A 16,662-nucleotide genomic window follows, 5' to 3' on the forward strand; every position below is an offset into this window, starting at 1 on the left:
TTTCCAGATTTTTTTAGGGTTTTCTGTTTAGAAATAAAACTATATAATCATAGCACAATATTGTTTTTTTATTTTCTGGACTGAAAAATGCTTATACTGTTTTTATAATATATATGTGTATATAGATATATGTGTATAGATAGATAGAGATAGAGATATTTATATATTCATTTATTTATCAATTATTTTCCACCCATTCATAAGCCAATGCATGAGAAAGGATCCACTTACTTGATGCATTCATGAGGTGGTTATTTTAGGGTAAATGAATAGTAAAGCACATTACAGTTTCTATTTAGTTTGTAAAGCAACTTGTCAAACTCAGTCCTCAATGTCATGTTTAAGATCATTTACAGCCAAGATCCAGGACTTTAGGCAATAATGAACTGAGCTCCGTGTTAAGGTGAAACGCTAGGTGACCATTCCCCTCAATGTCATCAGCGAAAAGCAGTAGTTAATATTCTTCTCTTATTTCTCCTGAAACCAGTGAGGCCAGTAATGAACATCCTTACAGCCCTGCCTCTCACTACCTTACAGTCTCAGAAGATGTGTGTGTGTGTGTGTCCTGATGTGTGCTCCTTATTGTCCCAAGCAAAGCAGCCATACTCTCTTTCTCAACAAGTGAAAGCCATCCCAGCTCTGGCCCTCTTGTGATCACACACATGAATGGTGGCTTGTACCTAAATTCCTCTTTGAAAGCTTATAAAAATAGAATGGCCTCCCAGGAAACAGAAGAAAGAGTCAAAGAACAACAAAAGATTTTATGAGGTTTTCCTTTTTACCAGTAAGTAGAACATAAGAACACCCAGTTGATAAACTGAGTTGTTAGATTTGTAATGAATTTAATATTAAACCCATAAATGTCACTAATTCCATTTCCCTTTTCCATTCTGACTGACTGCTATCATTCACTAACCTCTGTTGTTTTGCTCAGGTACTTAACCTAAGGCAATTTGAGAGAATAACTATGCTAATTGGAATCATAAAATGTGAATGAAAACAAAAAAACGATAATGGGATTTGTTGATGCAGATTTCTGATTTTACAGGAAATATCTATTTTCAATCATTTATGTTGTATAAACTGTATTTTCAAACTTGACAATATTAGACTGATAGAAAGTGCTTTCAAAGCATAGGAGAAAACCTGAAAAAAAATGCACACTATCTTAATTCTCTTCACTGAAAAGGTTAATATCCCTACATTAATTAAGAAAAGATTATGAGTCAAAGTCTCAAAACAGACAAATACCTATATGTCTGTGGCTTTTTATTTCAAAGCAAAATCTGTCCATGGTGAGATTTTATGGATTTTTAAAGTTCTTAAGTTTCTCAGTTATACTTGAACAGAATTTCAAGGTTGAAGCACAAATGTAAAGATATAAAAGAGAACAGTTGTCCATTACTATTTCTTAAGTACTCAAATACTTGCACTTATTTTTAACCCTACATATTATTTATTGCACACTTTGAATATGAGAATTCAGTTGCTTTATTCCACTTCCTCCTATATTTCACTTTGTCAAAATTCTCCAGTCAGGGAAATCCATATGCAACAAAATGAAACTGAATCCCTTTCTCTCGCCATGCACAAAAGTGAATTCAAAATGGATCAAGGAGCTTGATATCAAATCAGAGACACGCCGTCTGATAGAAGAAAAAGTTGGCTATGATCTACAGTCGGTGGGGTCGGGCTCCAAATTCCTCAATAGGACACCCATAGCACAAAAGTTAATAACTAGAATCAACAAATGGGATAGGGAGCCTACACCCTGGGAACAAATCTTTACTCCTCACACTTCAGATAGAGCCCTAATATCCAGAGTATACAAAGAACTCAAAAAATTAGACAATAAGAGAACAAACAACCCAATCAACAAATGGGCCAAGGACCTGAACAGACACTTCTCAGAGGAGGACATACAGTCAATCAACAAGTACATGAAAAAATGCTCAACATCTCTAGCAGTCAGAGAAATGCAAATCAAAACCACCCTAAGATACCATCTCACTCCAGTAAGATTGGCAGCCATTAGGAAGTCAAACAACAACAAGTGCTGGCGAGGATGTGGGGAAAAGGGTACACTTGTACATTGCTGGTGGGACTGCAGATTGGTGCAGCCAATTTGGAAAGCAGTATGGAGATTTCTTGGAAAGCTGGGAATGGAGCCACCATTTGACCCAGCTATTCCCCTTCTTGGTCTATTCCCTAAAGACCTAAAAAGAGCATGCTACAGGGACACTGCTACATCTATGTTCATAGCAGCACAATTCACAATAGCAAGACTGTGGAACCAACCTAGATGCCCTTCAATAGACGAATGGATAAAAAAAAATGTGGCATTTATACACAATGGAGTATTACTCTGCATTAAAAAATGACAAAATCATAGAATTTACAGGGAAATGGATGGCATTAGAGCAGATTATGCTAAGTGAAGCTAGCCAATCCCTAAAAAACAAATGCCAAATGTCTTCTTTGATATAAGGAGAGTAACTAAGATCAGAGTAGGGACGAAGAGCAGGAGAAGAAGATTAACATTTAACAGGGATGAGAGGTGGGAGGGAAAGGGAGAGAGAAGGGAAATTGCATGGTAATGGAAGGTGACCCTCAGGGTTATACAGTGGAGGGGGTAGAGAGAGAGGAGGGGAGGGGAGGGGAGAGGTGGGGAGGGGGGAGGGTGGAGGATGGGAAGGGCAGCGGAGCACAACAGACACTAGTATGGCAATATGTAAATCAATGGATGTGTAACTGATGTGATTCTGCAATCTGTGTATGGGGTGAAGGTAGGAGTTCATAACCCACTTGAATCAAAGTGTGGAATATGATATGTCAAGAAATTTGTAATGTTTTGAACAACCCACAATAAAAAATTAAAAAAAAAAAAATTCTCCAGTCAGTTATGTACTATTGATGATATCAATGTTGTGTTTATACTATCATGTCAGTGCAAATCAATAAGAAAAAATAATAAGATCAAAGTAAGCCAAAAAAAAAAAAAAAAAAGAAATCAAAATTGGACTTTGAGTGTGTCTTGAATTTATATAAAAATAAAGCATAAATAATATTGTTATTGTATATAGAAAATCATGATATAAAATATTCCTCTATTGATTTAACTATTCATGTTAAATTTGTTAATATTAACAAAATCTTATGATATTTTCATATTAATTTTGTACCTAATATTCTACAGTGAGCTCTCTTAATGACCCAATTATACCCTATGTAATAATGTCTATAAGTTATTAAATATTTCCCATCCTTAAAATACTGTTATCTCTGCATAATTACAATTTCCTTTTTTCCCAATTCTATTACATATTATTTTCTTTCTTGTTGATTGCATTAAGACCAGAAAAATATTAAGGAATAATTGACATTTTTACCTCATTGTGAGCTCAGAGATAAATTATTCAATAATTTCACCATTCACAATGATATTTAAGTTTTTTTTGTAGATATCCTTTTAACATGTAGGATAATAGTGTGTGTACTCAGTTTTCTAAAAGGTTTTATCAACTTTTTTTACATCTATAAAAATTATTGCATCATTTTCTACATTTTCTTTTTACTTTTAATATAGTGAAATACTTTTATTTTCTGCATTGTTTAAAAATATTTTGTGTTGATAAAGCCACTCATATTGGAATGCAATTTATATTCAATAAACTTATACATGCTTTAAAAAGTACACAATTCGACAGTTTTATATATCTGGGTATACATGTACATATATGTTTGTTATCACTTATATCTAAAACTCTATTGAGATTTACTCTCAGCTCACTATCCAAAAGTCAACAGCATAGTCAAGATCAAATTTTCATTTACCCTACCATTTTATTTTGCCACCTTATGATTCTTTCACTTCTTCCTTTCTTCCCTTTAGTGAGATAACTAATTTGATTTGTAACACTATAGTCTAGTGTGCATTTTCTACCATTTTATATAAATAAAATTGCATTATGGGGAGTATTTTACCTGACCTCTTTTACTCAGTGTAATTATTTTATACTCTTTCCTATTCTTTCAGTTTAATCAATTCTTTCAGTTAAATCAATAGTACATTTTCATTTCTTCTTATTGTTGAATAATATTCTGTTATAAAAGTATGCCTCTGTTTATTTATCCATTCACCTTTTGATGGAAATTTAAGATGTCTGCAGTTTCTGAGGATTGCAAATGCAGCTACTATGAGCATTAGTGAAAAAATATTTGTAAAGATTTAAGCTTTCATTTCACTTGGCAAATTTCTGAAAATAAATGTGCTGGATCCTATAGTAGGTTTACATATCAATGTTTTGAAACTTCCAAGGTCTTTTCTAAAGTTGTGCATTTTATATTACCATGAGCAACACCTGAGATTCCTAGTTCCTCCACTACCTTGCCCAAGCCTAGTATCTTAGGCACTTATAATTTAGACATTTCAGAAGAATTAGAGTGGTATCTCACTGTTGTTTTAATTTTCAGTTTCCTGATTTCTAATCATGTCAATCATATTTTTATGCACTCATTTGCCATCAATATAAGTTTCTTAGGGACATATATGCTTAAGAATTTTGCCTATGTCTTCCTGGATCATTTGCTTTATTATTGATTTTTGAGAATTCTTTATATAATTTATCAGATTCATTTCCTCACAGCTTGTAGCTCCCTTGAGAGTGTCTTTCATACAACAGAATGGTTAAGATTTTATGACTTCCAATTTAATCATTTCTTCTTTTGTGGGTTGTTTATGTGTAATAATTAAGAAATCTTTTTCTACTGTACTGTCACAAAGATTTTCTTCAAAGTTCACTTCTAGGAATTCTATAATTTTACGTTTTATATTTATGTCTCTCATTCAATTTAATGTAGTTTTAGTATGTAGTTTGAGGTACAGGTTGAAATTCTTTTTTTTTCCTTTTATTTTTAATGATTACACCTGAGATTCCCAAAGCACTGTTGATTGGGAAGATTGTTCTTTGACTTTTGTTGAAAATTATTATTTTTTTTAAATTTCTGTTTGTGCCTGTTTCTGTACACTCTTCAAATTTCATCTGTCTCTCCTTTTTGACAATTTCACATGGCTTGATACTTTGTATAATTTCTGAAATCAAGTAATGTTAACAATTGTTAAGAACAAAACTTTTCAGAGATGGTGTATTCTATATTTCTTGAATTTTTACATGAATTTTAGAATACAGTTGTCAAATTCTGCAGAATAGTGCTGCCTTCCCATTGGAATTGCCCTTATCCTACCAGTATTGAGTTCTCTGGTGCACTTACTTACAAATTTTAAAATTACTCTTAGAAATGATCAGGAGATTTACATGTATAGAACTTCATAACTTTTGTTATGTTAATACATTAGTATTTTGCATTTTGTTCTTTTTATATATGGTGCTGGATTTTAAGTAAGAAATTCTGATAGCTAAGACACACAAAAAAATAACTGTTATTTGTATATTTATCTCATACCCTGCAGTGTTGCTAAAAATAACTATTATCACTTATTAGTTTTAATACTTTTACCCCCTGAATTGTCTATATAAATTATCATGTCATCTGGAGATAAAGATTTTCGTTTTGGGAGTGGGGGGAGCCTTGGGTTGTGGCTCAGTAGTAGAGCGCTCGCCTAGCATGTGCAGGGCCCTGGATTCAATCCTCAGCACCACATAAAAATAAATAAAATAAAAGTCTTGTGTCCAACTGCAACTAAAAAATAAATATTAAAAAAAAAGATTTTTGTTTCTTCTTTTTGAATCTGGGTACTTATCCCCTCATCCTAGAATAGTACTCAATTAAAATTTTGACTAAAGGTGGTTACTATGGATATTCTTTTATTTTTTCTTAACCCATGGATTTAAGGCTCTCAATCTTTCACCATTTATAATGAAGTTACTATTTTTATAGGTCTCCTATACCAATTTGAGAAAATTCTTTTCTACTATCATTATTTTCAGTGTTTATTACAAACTTCTTAAGGCTGTGGGCTCATGTTTATGACCCAATTTGAGAATTTTTCAGTTATTTTTTACATATTTTTACAGTCTTAATTTTCTTTCTCATCTCCCTTTTGATATAAACTTTGTATGTTTTGCTCTTATCATGTGGGTTACTGAATCTATGGTTTCTTAAAATCTATATCATCTCTGCTGTTCATTTTGGGTAAATTCTACTGTTCTAGCCTCATTTTCATTAGTTCTATCCTTCCTCATCTCTATTTTTGAGCTAATACAGAAATTATTTTATTATGTTATGTTTATTATGTTATTCAGTCTCAGATCTATAATTTCCAGTTGGATCTTTGTTATAACTTGAAATTTCTTTGCTGGGATTTTGTAATTTTTCATTTAAAAATTACTTAAAAGGTTTGTATTTCCTCTGTGAAACATTTTTATTAGGATTGCATTAAAATTCTTGTCAGACATGTAAGTAGACTTACATTTTGGTCTCCCTGGGTGTTTATACCATCTGTGCCTTTGCCCAAATTTGTTGAATGTGACTGTCCATTGGGGTGGACATACAGGTGAGACCACACCTGCCATTCTCTCCTAACTAGGAAACTCAACTCATATGTGACTAAGACTAAAGATGTAGAGATTTTTGAGTACTCTGCTGTCAGTTCATTTAGCAGGTGAATTATTTCTTTTATCAACTTAAAATTCACAGTGGATATAGGCATCCATTGAATCTCAATTTCACTTGCAGCTGGAGAAAAAAATAGTATTTCCATAGGTTTTTCAATTTCCTCTCACTTCTTAGAATTACCATCATTCTCACATTTCATATGAAGATTATGTCATATATGCTCTTAAACAAATATCCAACTGTTCCACATATATTTGGGTATGATTATACAAATTGTGGTAAGTTTTCATTTGAATTACCGTCTTTAGAATAGAAGGTCTTAGTTATATAAACATAGTTTTCATGTCAAAATTGCTAGGAAAAAATATAGAATCAGATATCACAAATTACTTTGTATTAATTAGAAGGGAAATTCTCCCCTTTTAGTATTGCTGATACAACAGTGATTTATGTTAAATAAATTAAATTCACATAATAATCATATTGAAAACAATTTTTTGTCAGAAAATTCCAATATGTGATTTATCTCAATGTTGTTAGTTGATTATCTTTTCTCTTTCAAATTGATATTTTCAAAGTGATACTCCTGGTTGACACATGATTTTTATTGCATTTTTGCCAATTTGTTTATCATGATAGGCAGTGATGTGTCTCAATAGTTTTCTTTTTTAGCAAGAATTCATTGCTTCACACAGAGTTTTGTGCTCTATGGTTCCATTTGCAATGCATATTTTGTTTTTGTGGTGCTGGGCTTCGAACCCCATCTTGCACATACTTGACCAGTGCTCTACCAATGTGTCACACTCCCAGATCTACAATATGTATTCTAGACCATGTTCAAGGCTATTTCTGTGGCTGAGATCCCATGCTGTTGTTGTCCAAGGAGGTGGAAAGAGTTTTTCCTGATTGAGTGTCCTGGTACCACTAATTAGGCAAAGGTAGTTTCGACCATAAGCCCAAGAAGACCTCAATAAATGTGAATGGAAGTGCACATTATATATGAAAAGGAGACCACCAAGAAAAACAGTGAGGATGGACATCAAAGGTTGTATTATTACAATGTAGAGTCATCGATTCCCTCTGATTTAAAAAAAAAAAATGTTTCTGACCAATAAAGAGAGATAGGAGGTAGAAAAGACAACCAATAATTTCAATGTTTTATAATCATATAAAATTATAAGAATAATGATAAATGTTCATTTTAATTCTTTTTATTTTTAGGTTCAGGTTCTTCGAAATGCTGGAGAAGAAGTGACTCTAACTGTTTCATTTTTAAAAAGAGCACCCGCCTTCCTTAAACTCCCATTGAATGAAGACTGTGCATGTAAGCACTTTTAGAGAATGGATAAAATATTCACATGATCACACTCATTTTATAAAGCACTATTTTCTGACCAATAATTGGCAATCATTGGTCTGGATATTAGGATGACTACCTAAATATTGACATTTTAATCATAAGGTGTTCTACTAAGGCTTATTACCTTGCATGCACAAGGCCCTGGGTTCAATCCCCAGCACCAAAAAAAAAAAAAAAAAAGGCAAAGAGTATTCAACACAGTCCTTTTACAACCTGTAATTGAAGAAACATTGTTTGTTTCAATATCATAACAAACATCATTTTGCATTTCGTATTTGTATTGAATTTTATTCAGAATATTTGATAAATACATTTTATTTAGCTGAGAAATGATGCACTTAGTTAAGTAGGAATTTATACATAAGTTGTCCTGAAAAAAAGTAGAAAGTTTGAAGGAAGGATTTTCCTTTGTGGAAATGTAATAATTTAAGTAAGAGTTACTTTAAAAAATTCTTTATCAGATATATTTTTTCTCTTTCTTAGTTTTTTTCTAATTAGTTTTACATGACATCAGAATGCATTTCAACTCATTGTACACAAATGGACCACAACTTCTCATTTCTCTGTCTATATAAGATGTAGAGTCACGCCATTTATGTAGTCATACATATACATATGTAATATGAGGGTGATAATGTTCCTTTTATTCCAACATTCTTCCCCTCCCCTCACTCCCCTCTGCCCAATCCAAAGATTCTCCATTCTTCCCTAGCATGCCCCTCCACCTCCGCTCCATTATGGATCAACATCTGCATGTCAGAGAACACATTTGGCCTTTGGTTTTGGGGATTGGCTTATTTCGCTTAGCCTGATATTCTCCAGCTCCGTCCATTTACCTACAAATGCCATAATTTTCTTCTTATTTAAGCCTGTATAATATTCCATTGTGTATATATACCATATTTCCTTTATCCATTTATCTGTTGAAAGACATCTAGGTTGGTTCCACAGTTAGCTATTGTGAATTGAGCTCCTATAAACACTGATGTGGCTACATCACTGTAGTATACTGATTTTTAGTCCTTTGGATATAAACTGAGGAGTGGGATAGCTAGGTCAAATGGTGGCTCCATCCCAAGTTTTCTAAGGAATCTCCATACTGCTTTCCAGAGTGGATGTACCAATTTACAGTCCCACCAGTAATGTCTGAGTGCACCTTTTCCCCTACATCCTCACCAACACTTATTGTTGCTTGTATCCTTGATAGTTTCCATTATAACTGGAATGAGATTAAATCTTAAAGTAGTTTTGATTTGCATTTCTCTAATTGCTAGAGGCATTGAACACTTTTTCTTATGTTTCTTGATTGATTTTTTTCTTCTTCTGTGAAGTGTCTGTTCAGTTCCTTAATCCATTTATTGATTGGGTTGTTTGTTCTTTTGCTGTTAAGTTTTTTGAGTTCTTTATATATCCCGGAGCTTAGTGTTCTGTCTGATGTGCATGTGGTAAAGATTTTTCTCCCATTCTGTAGGCTCTTCCTTCACATTACTGGTTGTTTTCTTTGCTGAGAAGAAACTTTTCAGCTCAAATCCATCCCATTTATTGATTCTTGATTTTATTTTTGTACTTTAGGAGTCATGTTAAGGAAATCAAATCCTAAGCTGACATGATGAACATTAGGGCTTACTTTTTCATCTATTAGTTTCTTAGCTCTTTTTTGCTGAAATGAAATGCATATCCTCTATTACTTTGCTCAAAATTGATAAATATATGTTTAACTGAGGAATAATCTACAAAATTCAACAATCGTAAATGCACACTTGGTTCAGTTCTGAAAGAGAAAACACCTTCTTAATGCACATTCCTTTCAATCACAACATAACCTCAGTAACTCTTTCCAATAAGCAACAGCCACAGGAACAAACATTGACATAATTTCCCATCACTATTTTGCCTTTTCTAGAACATTTTGGAATGGAATCATACTGTTTAGGTTTTTCTTTTTTTTTTTTTATGTCAGGATTCTTTTATTATGAATAATTTCTTTTAGGTTCACCAAAGCTATACATTTCAGTAGTTTGTTCATTCATATTGCTATGTAATATTTCATTGGATGAATACATTTAGGTTTATTAATGTGATCTTATGTTGAAAATACCACATCTATTTCTGGTATCTTGCTATTAATAATAAAACTAGTATAAATGATCTTTATAAGTCTTTGGGCAACTTCACAATTTTTATTGTACTACAATAAAAATCTAGTGGAGTAATTGTTAAGTGACAGGATGAATGAATAATTAATTTATTAATAAATTGCCACACATATTTCCAAAGTGAGCATATCTCCATTGTACTAAATACACGTAAGACTTCCCTCTTAAGCAATATATAATACAGTATTGTTAACTATATGCACACTGTTATGCAGCAATTCTCCAGAAATTTCTTATGTTTCAAAACTGAAACTCTGTATACGTTAAACCACAGCTTCTCATTCCCCCACCTCAACCCCTGACAGACAGGCCTATAGTTTTTTATTTTTTGTAGTATCTTTATCTAACTTTGGCATCAGAATAATGCTTGTCTTGAGGTTGGAAAAATTCTCTCCTCTTCATTTTTTTCAATTGTTAATTCTTCCTTAAATGTTTGGTAGAGTTATCCAGCGAAACCATCTGGTCCTGGGCTAATATTTTTAAAGATGTTTTAAGTTCATGATCCAATCTCCTTACTGGTTTTGTCTATTCAGATTTTTCAAAATTTCTTCATTATTCAGTATGAAAGGGTTTCATGTTTTTCTTTTGTTTTCTTTTATTTTCCTCCTTTTCTTCCCTTTTGGCACTGAGGTTGAACCTGAGCACTTTACTAATGAGCTGTATAACAAGACCTTTTTATTTTTAAAAAACTTGAGACAGGGTCTTGTTCACAGTTGCTGAGGATCTTGCTCAGTTGCTGAGGCTGGCCTCCAACTCACGATCTTCCTGCCTCATTCTGCACAGACTAAAGGTGTGCAGCATCACTTTCAGCTGTGTTGCATGTTTCTACAAATTTTCTAAAGAATTAAAGAAAGTATTTGTGACACACATGTAACAATACTATAACAATTGTATTGAGATCACAGTTGCTAATTCTATATTCTTATATAGGGAATATTTTCAATATAATAGCAAAAAGACAATTTTATAGTAAGAAATAAAAAAGGAGAATAAAATATTTTATATTTTGAACAAATGGATTATGATAGAGATGTCACCTATCTATCTGTGACATTTGAGCATAAGTATGATATTTCAAATAATGATTATAAATGGTGGACATTAATAGATCATATTTAAGTATTAGCAACCACAAAGATGATAATATTTTAGAAAAAATAATCAGAAGTCAAGAAATAAGTTTTATAATTTGACCTGTATTAAGGTCGGATTATTCAATTGTGGTATCTTGAAAAAAAATAGAAGTCTTTAAGATAAACATTACTAATATTTAAAAAAATAGATATCACTGAGTTTCTCATGAGGATCATTACAATTTCACAAAATTAGACAGACTCAATGAAGGTATAAGAGCGGGTTTAAAGACAGAGTATATTTAAATTTTTTGCAACTTGGAAAATTAGTTTCTAAGGATAAAATTTGCTAGTAGGTTGAAACATGACACAAAATGAAACTTTGTAGAGAAACAAAATTTTGCAGTGCCCCAATACCTTACTTGCAAAACTCTTGGGTGTAAGGAAAATGCGATTTTATTTTAGAACCTGATTTTTTTTTGTCATTACTGAGAATTAAAGAAATTTTAATGTGGACTGTGGCAATCTAGAACGGTGTGGCATCCTAACTGGTGGGATATTACAATTTTGTCTCTTGCAGGTGCTCCAAGTGACCAGAGCAGTGGTACCTCTTCTCCTCTTTGTGACAGTGGCTTGCATCTCAACTATCATCCGAACAATACAGTAAGATGTCCTAGGCATAGTTAAGACTAATGAGGAGGTAACACACACTCACACACACACATGCCAACAAGCATATGTGTATATACAACACACACTCCCACTCACAAACATACCCACACTCATATATATATATATATATATATATATATATATATATATATACACATACACACATATGCATATACATATATATACATACACATATGCTTACACATTTTTCATAGACAAATAACTATTAAATCTGATTTATTTTGTAAATATTAAATTCTTTGTCCTTTCATCAATTATGTAATATAATAAGTCAGGAAGAAAAAATAAGTATGCCCATGATCATATTCTACTTTATATTTATTTATTTATTTATTTATTTATATATATATGTATTTATTTATTTATTTTTTAGATTCCTCTCCTCTCAGGTTTGTCTATAATAAGTACTTTGTTATGAAAGCTTTTAACTTGGACAGGTCACAAATAACATGATGCAATCATTATGGAACATTTTATATTATATGTAAGTCCATGCTATATATTATTTGCATAATTTTTATCATTTTCTCTTTTAATTATTTAGCTAAAAGTAATTCTTTATCATGTGTTCAATTTCTTAGAAATCTTTCTGTTTATCAGGGAATTACAGCAAGGTGACAAAATCCAACCTACTACACATTATGTTAAAATGTATATAAAATGAGCATAATTGTTTCCTAGACTTCAATAAATTTTTAGTGTTTATTTCTACTTGTATGTTTTAGTGAGTAGATTTTTTATTTCATAAGTATTTTTGAAATTTCTTACATTTCAACTTTCAAAACACATTTCAAAAATAAAACAATTCTCTCTGCTAATATGTAGATCTAACAAATATACCCTGGGTTCACATTTAGGAATAGAAGCCAGTTGACTTTAAGTAATATTTTATTTCTCTGTTCCATGTGTTAAAATATACAAAGCCTCTAGCTTCTCCTTCTGACTTGCATGATTCATCCTCAGTTTGCTGAATTGTGGCATTTTATTTCATTTTTTTTTTTTGTTTTTGCATGTTCAAGTCCAAATGCTCTTAATTGTGCCCTCCTGCACCATAATTATTCCTTAGCTGAGTGTCTTAAGTCACCAAGTTTTCTGAGTTTTTTTTTCCTCTTTTCCACTTATAGAGAGGATTTGGCAAGACCAATGTTTATTGTTACAAATTTAAAGATATCTTATAACACCAACCACATATGGTTATATTTACCTGATATTTTTCATTCTAATAGATAATATTTAAAGCACCAATAACCTGAGAACAGAAAGATCTGAATGATTTAAAACTTTAGTGTCTCTAATGTGAAAACTACATTTTTCTCCCGTGTTCCCATCAGATACTTTCTCAATTCAACAGATTTGTTAAATTCTCCAACCAAGGTTTTTTATTTGTTTGCTTTTTCTGGTTTTTTATGTTGCTGGAGTTGAACCCAGGGCTTCATGCATGCTAGACAAGTGCTTGACCACTGAGCTACACTCCCAGGCCCGATTTCTTTAATCCTTTAGCTTTCAAGATTTTTTTGCCCACTCCCTTTGTTTTCCTCCGTGTGATTCCTTTAACACTCTCAGTGCCCTTGGACTTCCTCCTACACGCTGGTGCACCTGCCCCTAGCTGCAGTGTGTGCTGCCTCTTCCCACAACTGACTCTTCTCATGAGGAGCCCTGTGCTGGGGAGTCAGTGGGCCCTGGTGGTGGGAAGACAAAGGCAGGTCCCTCCAGTGGCTGAGCAGATGGGGTGATGCCCCTCCTTCAGGGAGTTTCATTTTTGGCCAGGGTGTTGCCACTTCATCCTTGGTTCCTTCAGTGCTCATAGGTTTCTTTTGAAAAATTTTCCTCTATGTGTTGTTCTCACAAGGATCTCCATCTCCATCTCATCTGTCTTCCTAAGACCCCCCCGAAAAAAATTATAATAATATTTGTGATTTACTTCAAAATTGGGGAAAGCTGTTTGGTAATGTGGATCTAATGCTTGTCTGATGTCCTTGGACTCCTCTAGAATAATGAGGAACAGAGAAGTCAGAACAAAAGGTCTAAGGGAAGGAATTATTCTGGTTTGTTTTCAACTCATTTTATTGTTGTACAGAGAAACAACTATGGAATAATGTCATCATTTAGAAAGCTATAATTATAGGGAGAAAATTACTCAGTAGTTCTATAGATGGATATTACAAACAAATCCAGTTGTATAAGATTCAAAATACCAGTTGCCACATTTTTTTTTCCAAATTGGAGCTATTTCTTCTCATTTGCAAGAAGCATATTTTATTCTCATTTTTAGCATTACAATTGAAGTGTCCTTTGACAATGCTAAGGAAACTTTATTATAAAGGTGCTTATAATGTTTTAGAGGATGAGAATCAAGATGCATGTACATTCAGATTAGATAACATTCAGAATAAAGAAGATAATCTCAATGTATAAGATTTTTAAAACTTGCTGAGAATCATGGAAACACTTCTCTTGGTATTTAGGGAAGCCATTAATAATGATTCCTGACCCAAAAAGTTTAAAAATCACAGCTACAGACAAATTCATGAAATAACTTTAAAATAAGCAGCTAAAGAACAGTAGTGTTCTAATATATATTAGTGTTCTAATAGGAGGCAAGGGCTATAGAGATTTTGAACACCTGATTTAGTTGAATTTAAGAAGTTTAGAGACTACAAACCAAATGTATGCTCTGCTGTTCACATGGAAAACATTCAACTTAGCAAGCCTAAGAGAAAGTGACTTCTATATATCTTTAATATATAAAATATCAAATCAATATTCTAAAGGAATACCAAAGAACACATATATTTTCATATATGTCAATTTATGATACCTATCAATATTTTTTGTAAAACTTTATGTTCACCTTTCCATGATTATTATCATCTTCAATGTTTTATGTTCACCTTTCCATGATTATTATCATCTTCAATGTTCCATTGCCCATATTTTTATGCTCTTTAATATTTTCTATCCTGTTCATTCATGAGTTTATTCATTTTTAAATAAGCTGCTTAAAATATGTAATAAAAATATAAAGTAATGAACTGAAAAAAAATCTGAATTATTCTTTCCATTTTTCCCCCTCTGATAATGAATATAAATGCTGTGCTGAGATTTCTCTTTGGAATTAGAGAGGTTTGGGTCTGAGTGAATCCTGGAGTTGGTCACTGACTGGCAGGCTGCCATGGTGAATTGACAGCTGTAGAACTTCTCAGGCATATGCATGTGTATAGGGTGCTGGGAGTGGGTTTCAGCTGTGGGATGATGTAGGCTGTGATGTAGGACTTTTTACATGCTGACCTCCTATAACAACCAAAATAACAAAGGTACTCCACATCCCATGCTGACCACCCATGACATCTTCCATGAAGAACTGACCTCCCAAATGGACTGACATTTGTTATATATGATGTGAGACCAGTAGAAAGACTGATTTAAAACCCTGGGACGCTCTGGCCTAGCCACAGAAACCAGTCTGTTTGCTCAAGTCTGGCACACAGCAATTGTTTCCCCATGTAGTCTCTCGCAGAAGAGTGGCAAGTAATAACTCATTGCTTCTAAAATAAACAGGCTTTAGTTTTTCCTCTGCAAGATGAGCATTGTAATATCTTTATCTTGCAAAGATGTTCCAAAGTGTTTAAGAAGATAAAAAAAATCAATTATAGAGAAAGATAATAAGCAACAGTAGTAGTACTATTACTAGAAGTAGTAATGATTTCTCCTGGAAACCTCATGTTTAGAAATAGGTCTGTCCATTATTCAAGGTTATTTCTTTTGAAAACACATTACTTTCCAGTGTTTACTTACTGCAACTAAATGATTCTTCTAATCAGCCTGTTGTTATTGGTGAATGTAAAAATTCTGTTAGCTCTTAGAGGTACTGAAATTAGCATTGAAGCTGGGTGCACTCTTTTGGTCTAAGTGCTTCTTCATTTATTACTGACTATAAGCTTACCAGTTATGACTCTTAATATCCCTGCTTTGAAAATAGGCACAGTAAGACACAGATTTTAAATAACTTGACCTTAGGTTAATGGACTAGACAGTTGGGAAATTGGGATTAAAACCTGGGTGGTCTGGTTCTCATTGGGAAACTGAGCCACCATCCTGTTGAATTTTCCCCAACTGACCCCATGTCACATGTTGACCATCTGCAACATCCCTCATATGAAACCTTGGTTTTTTTGTCTTCACAATCACCAGATAATCATTATAAGCAATTTTGTTTTAAACAAAGGACATGAGTCTCAGAGGCTGAGTAAGTAGTTCAATGAGTCCCCAACAGGGGCCCTTCCCTTCACTGGCTGAGCTTAGCTAGTTAAACTTTCTGAGTATTTTAAGCAACCCCAAAGATAGTACATTCTGAACATAATATTATTCTTTTCCATTTAGTTCATTTCCATTTAAGGAAATTAATTCCTGAAGGTAATGCTCAAACATATTTATACACTACAACTTCAAATCTAGACTAAAATAAATTCTTCTAACACCATCACTCAAAAATTGGTGAATACATGTGACAATTCAGCAGTTCTCTGGTCAAATGAAACCAGAACACACTTACAGTCTATGTCAACTGCTGTTGCAAAACTATTTTAACAATGAATCTGGAATAAAACGATGTGGAAATGCTCAAATTTCCTGACGTCTCCTCAATAAATGAGGGAGGAAAAAAGACGTCCATCCAGACTTATATTACATGTAATTTCAAACCAGCAATAATTGCCTCAATATGACATCAAAACAATACAAGAAAATGTCAGGTTTTATAAACACGAAGCTAAAACAATGAGCCAAAACTTCCTTGAGCAATGTT

General features: G+C 32.9%; 1 protein-coding gene across 4 annotated transcripts in view; it reads left to right on the forward strand.

Annotated features, from left to right (window-relative positions):
- The window catches only part of Sntg1 (syntrophin gamma 1), an 828,698-nt gene that overhangs the window by 575,288 nt on the left and 236,748 nt on the right, over positions 1 to 16,662 (forward strand). For all 4 annotated transcript variants that reach the window (XM_058574019.1, XM_058574018.1, XM_046428541.2 and 1 more), the window contains 2 exons: positions 7,798 to 7,900; positions 11,746 to 11,828. In XM_058574019.1, coding sequence (XP_058430002.1) covers positions 7,798 to 7,900; positions 11,746 to 11,828 — 186 coding nt within the window. The remainder of the gene's footprint in view (positions 1 to 7,797; positions 7,901 to 11,745; positions 11,829 to 16,662) is intronic.

The sequence above is a fragment of the Marmota monax genome, unplaced genomic scaffold (assembly GCF_021218885.2).
Source record: "Marmota monax isolate L192 unplaced genomic scaffold, Marmota_monax_Labrador192_F-V1.1 WCK01_AAM20220418_F8-fsc00044, whole genome shotgun sequence".
Taxonomy (NCBI): domain Eukaryota; kingdom Metazoa; phylum Chordata; class Mammalia; order Rodentia; family Sciuridae; genus Marmota; species Marmota monax.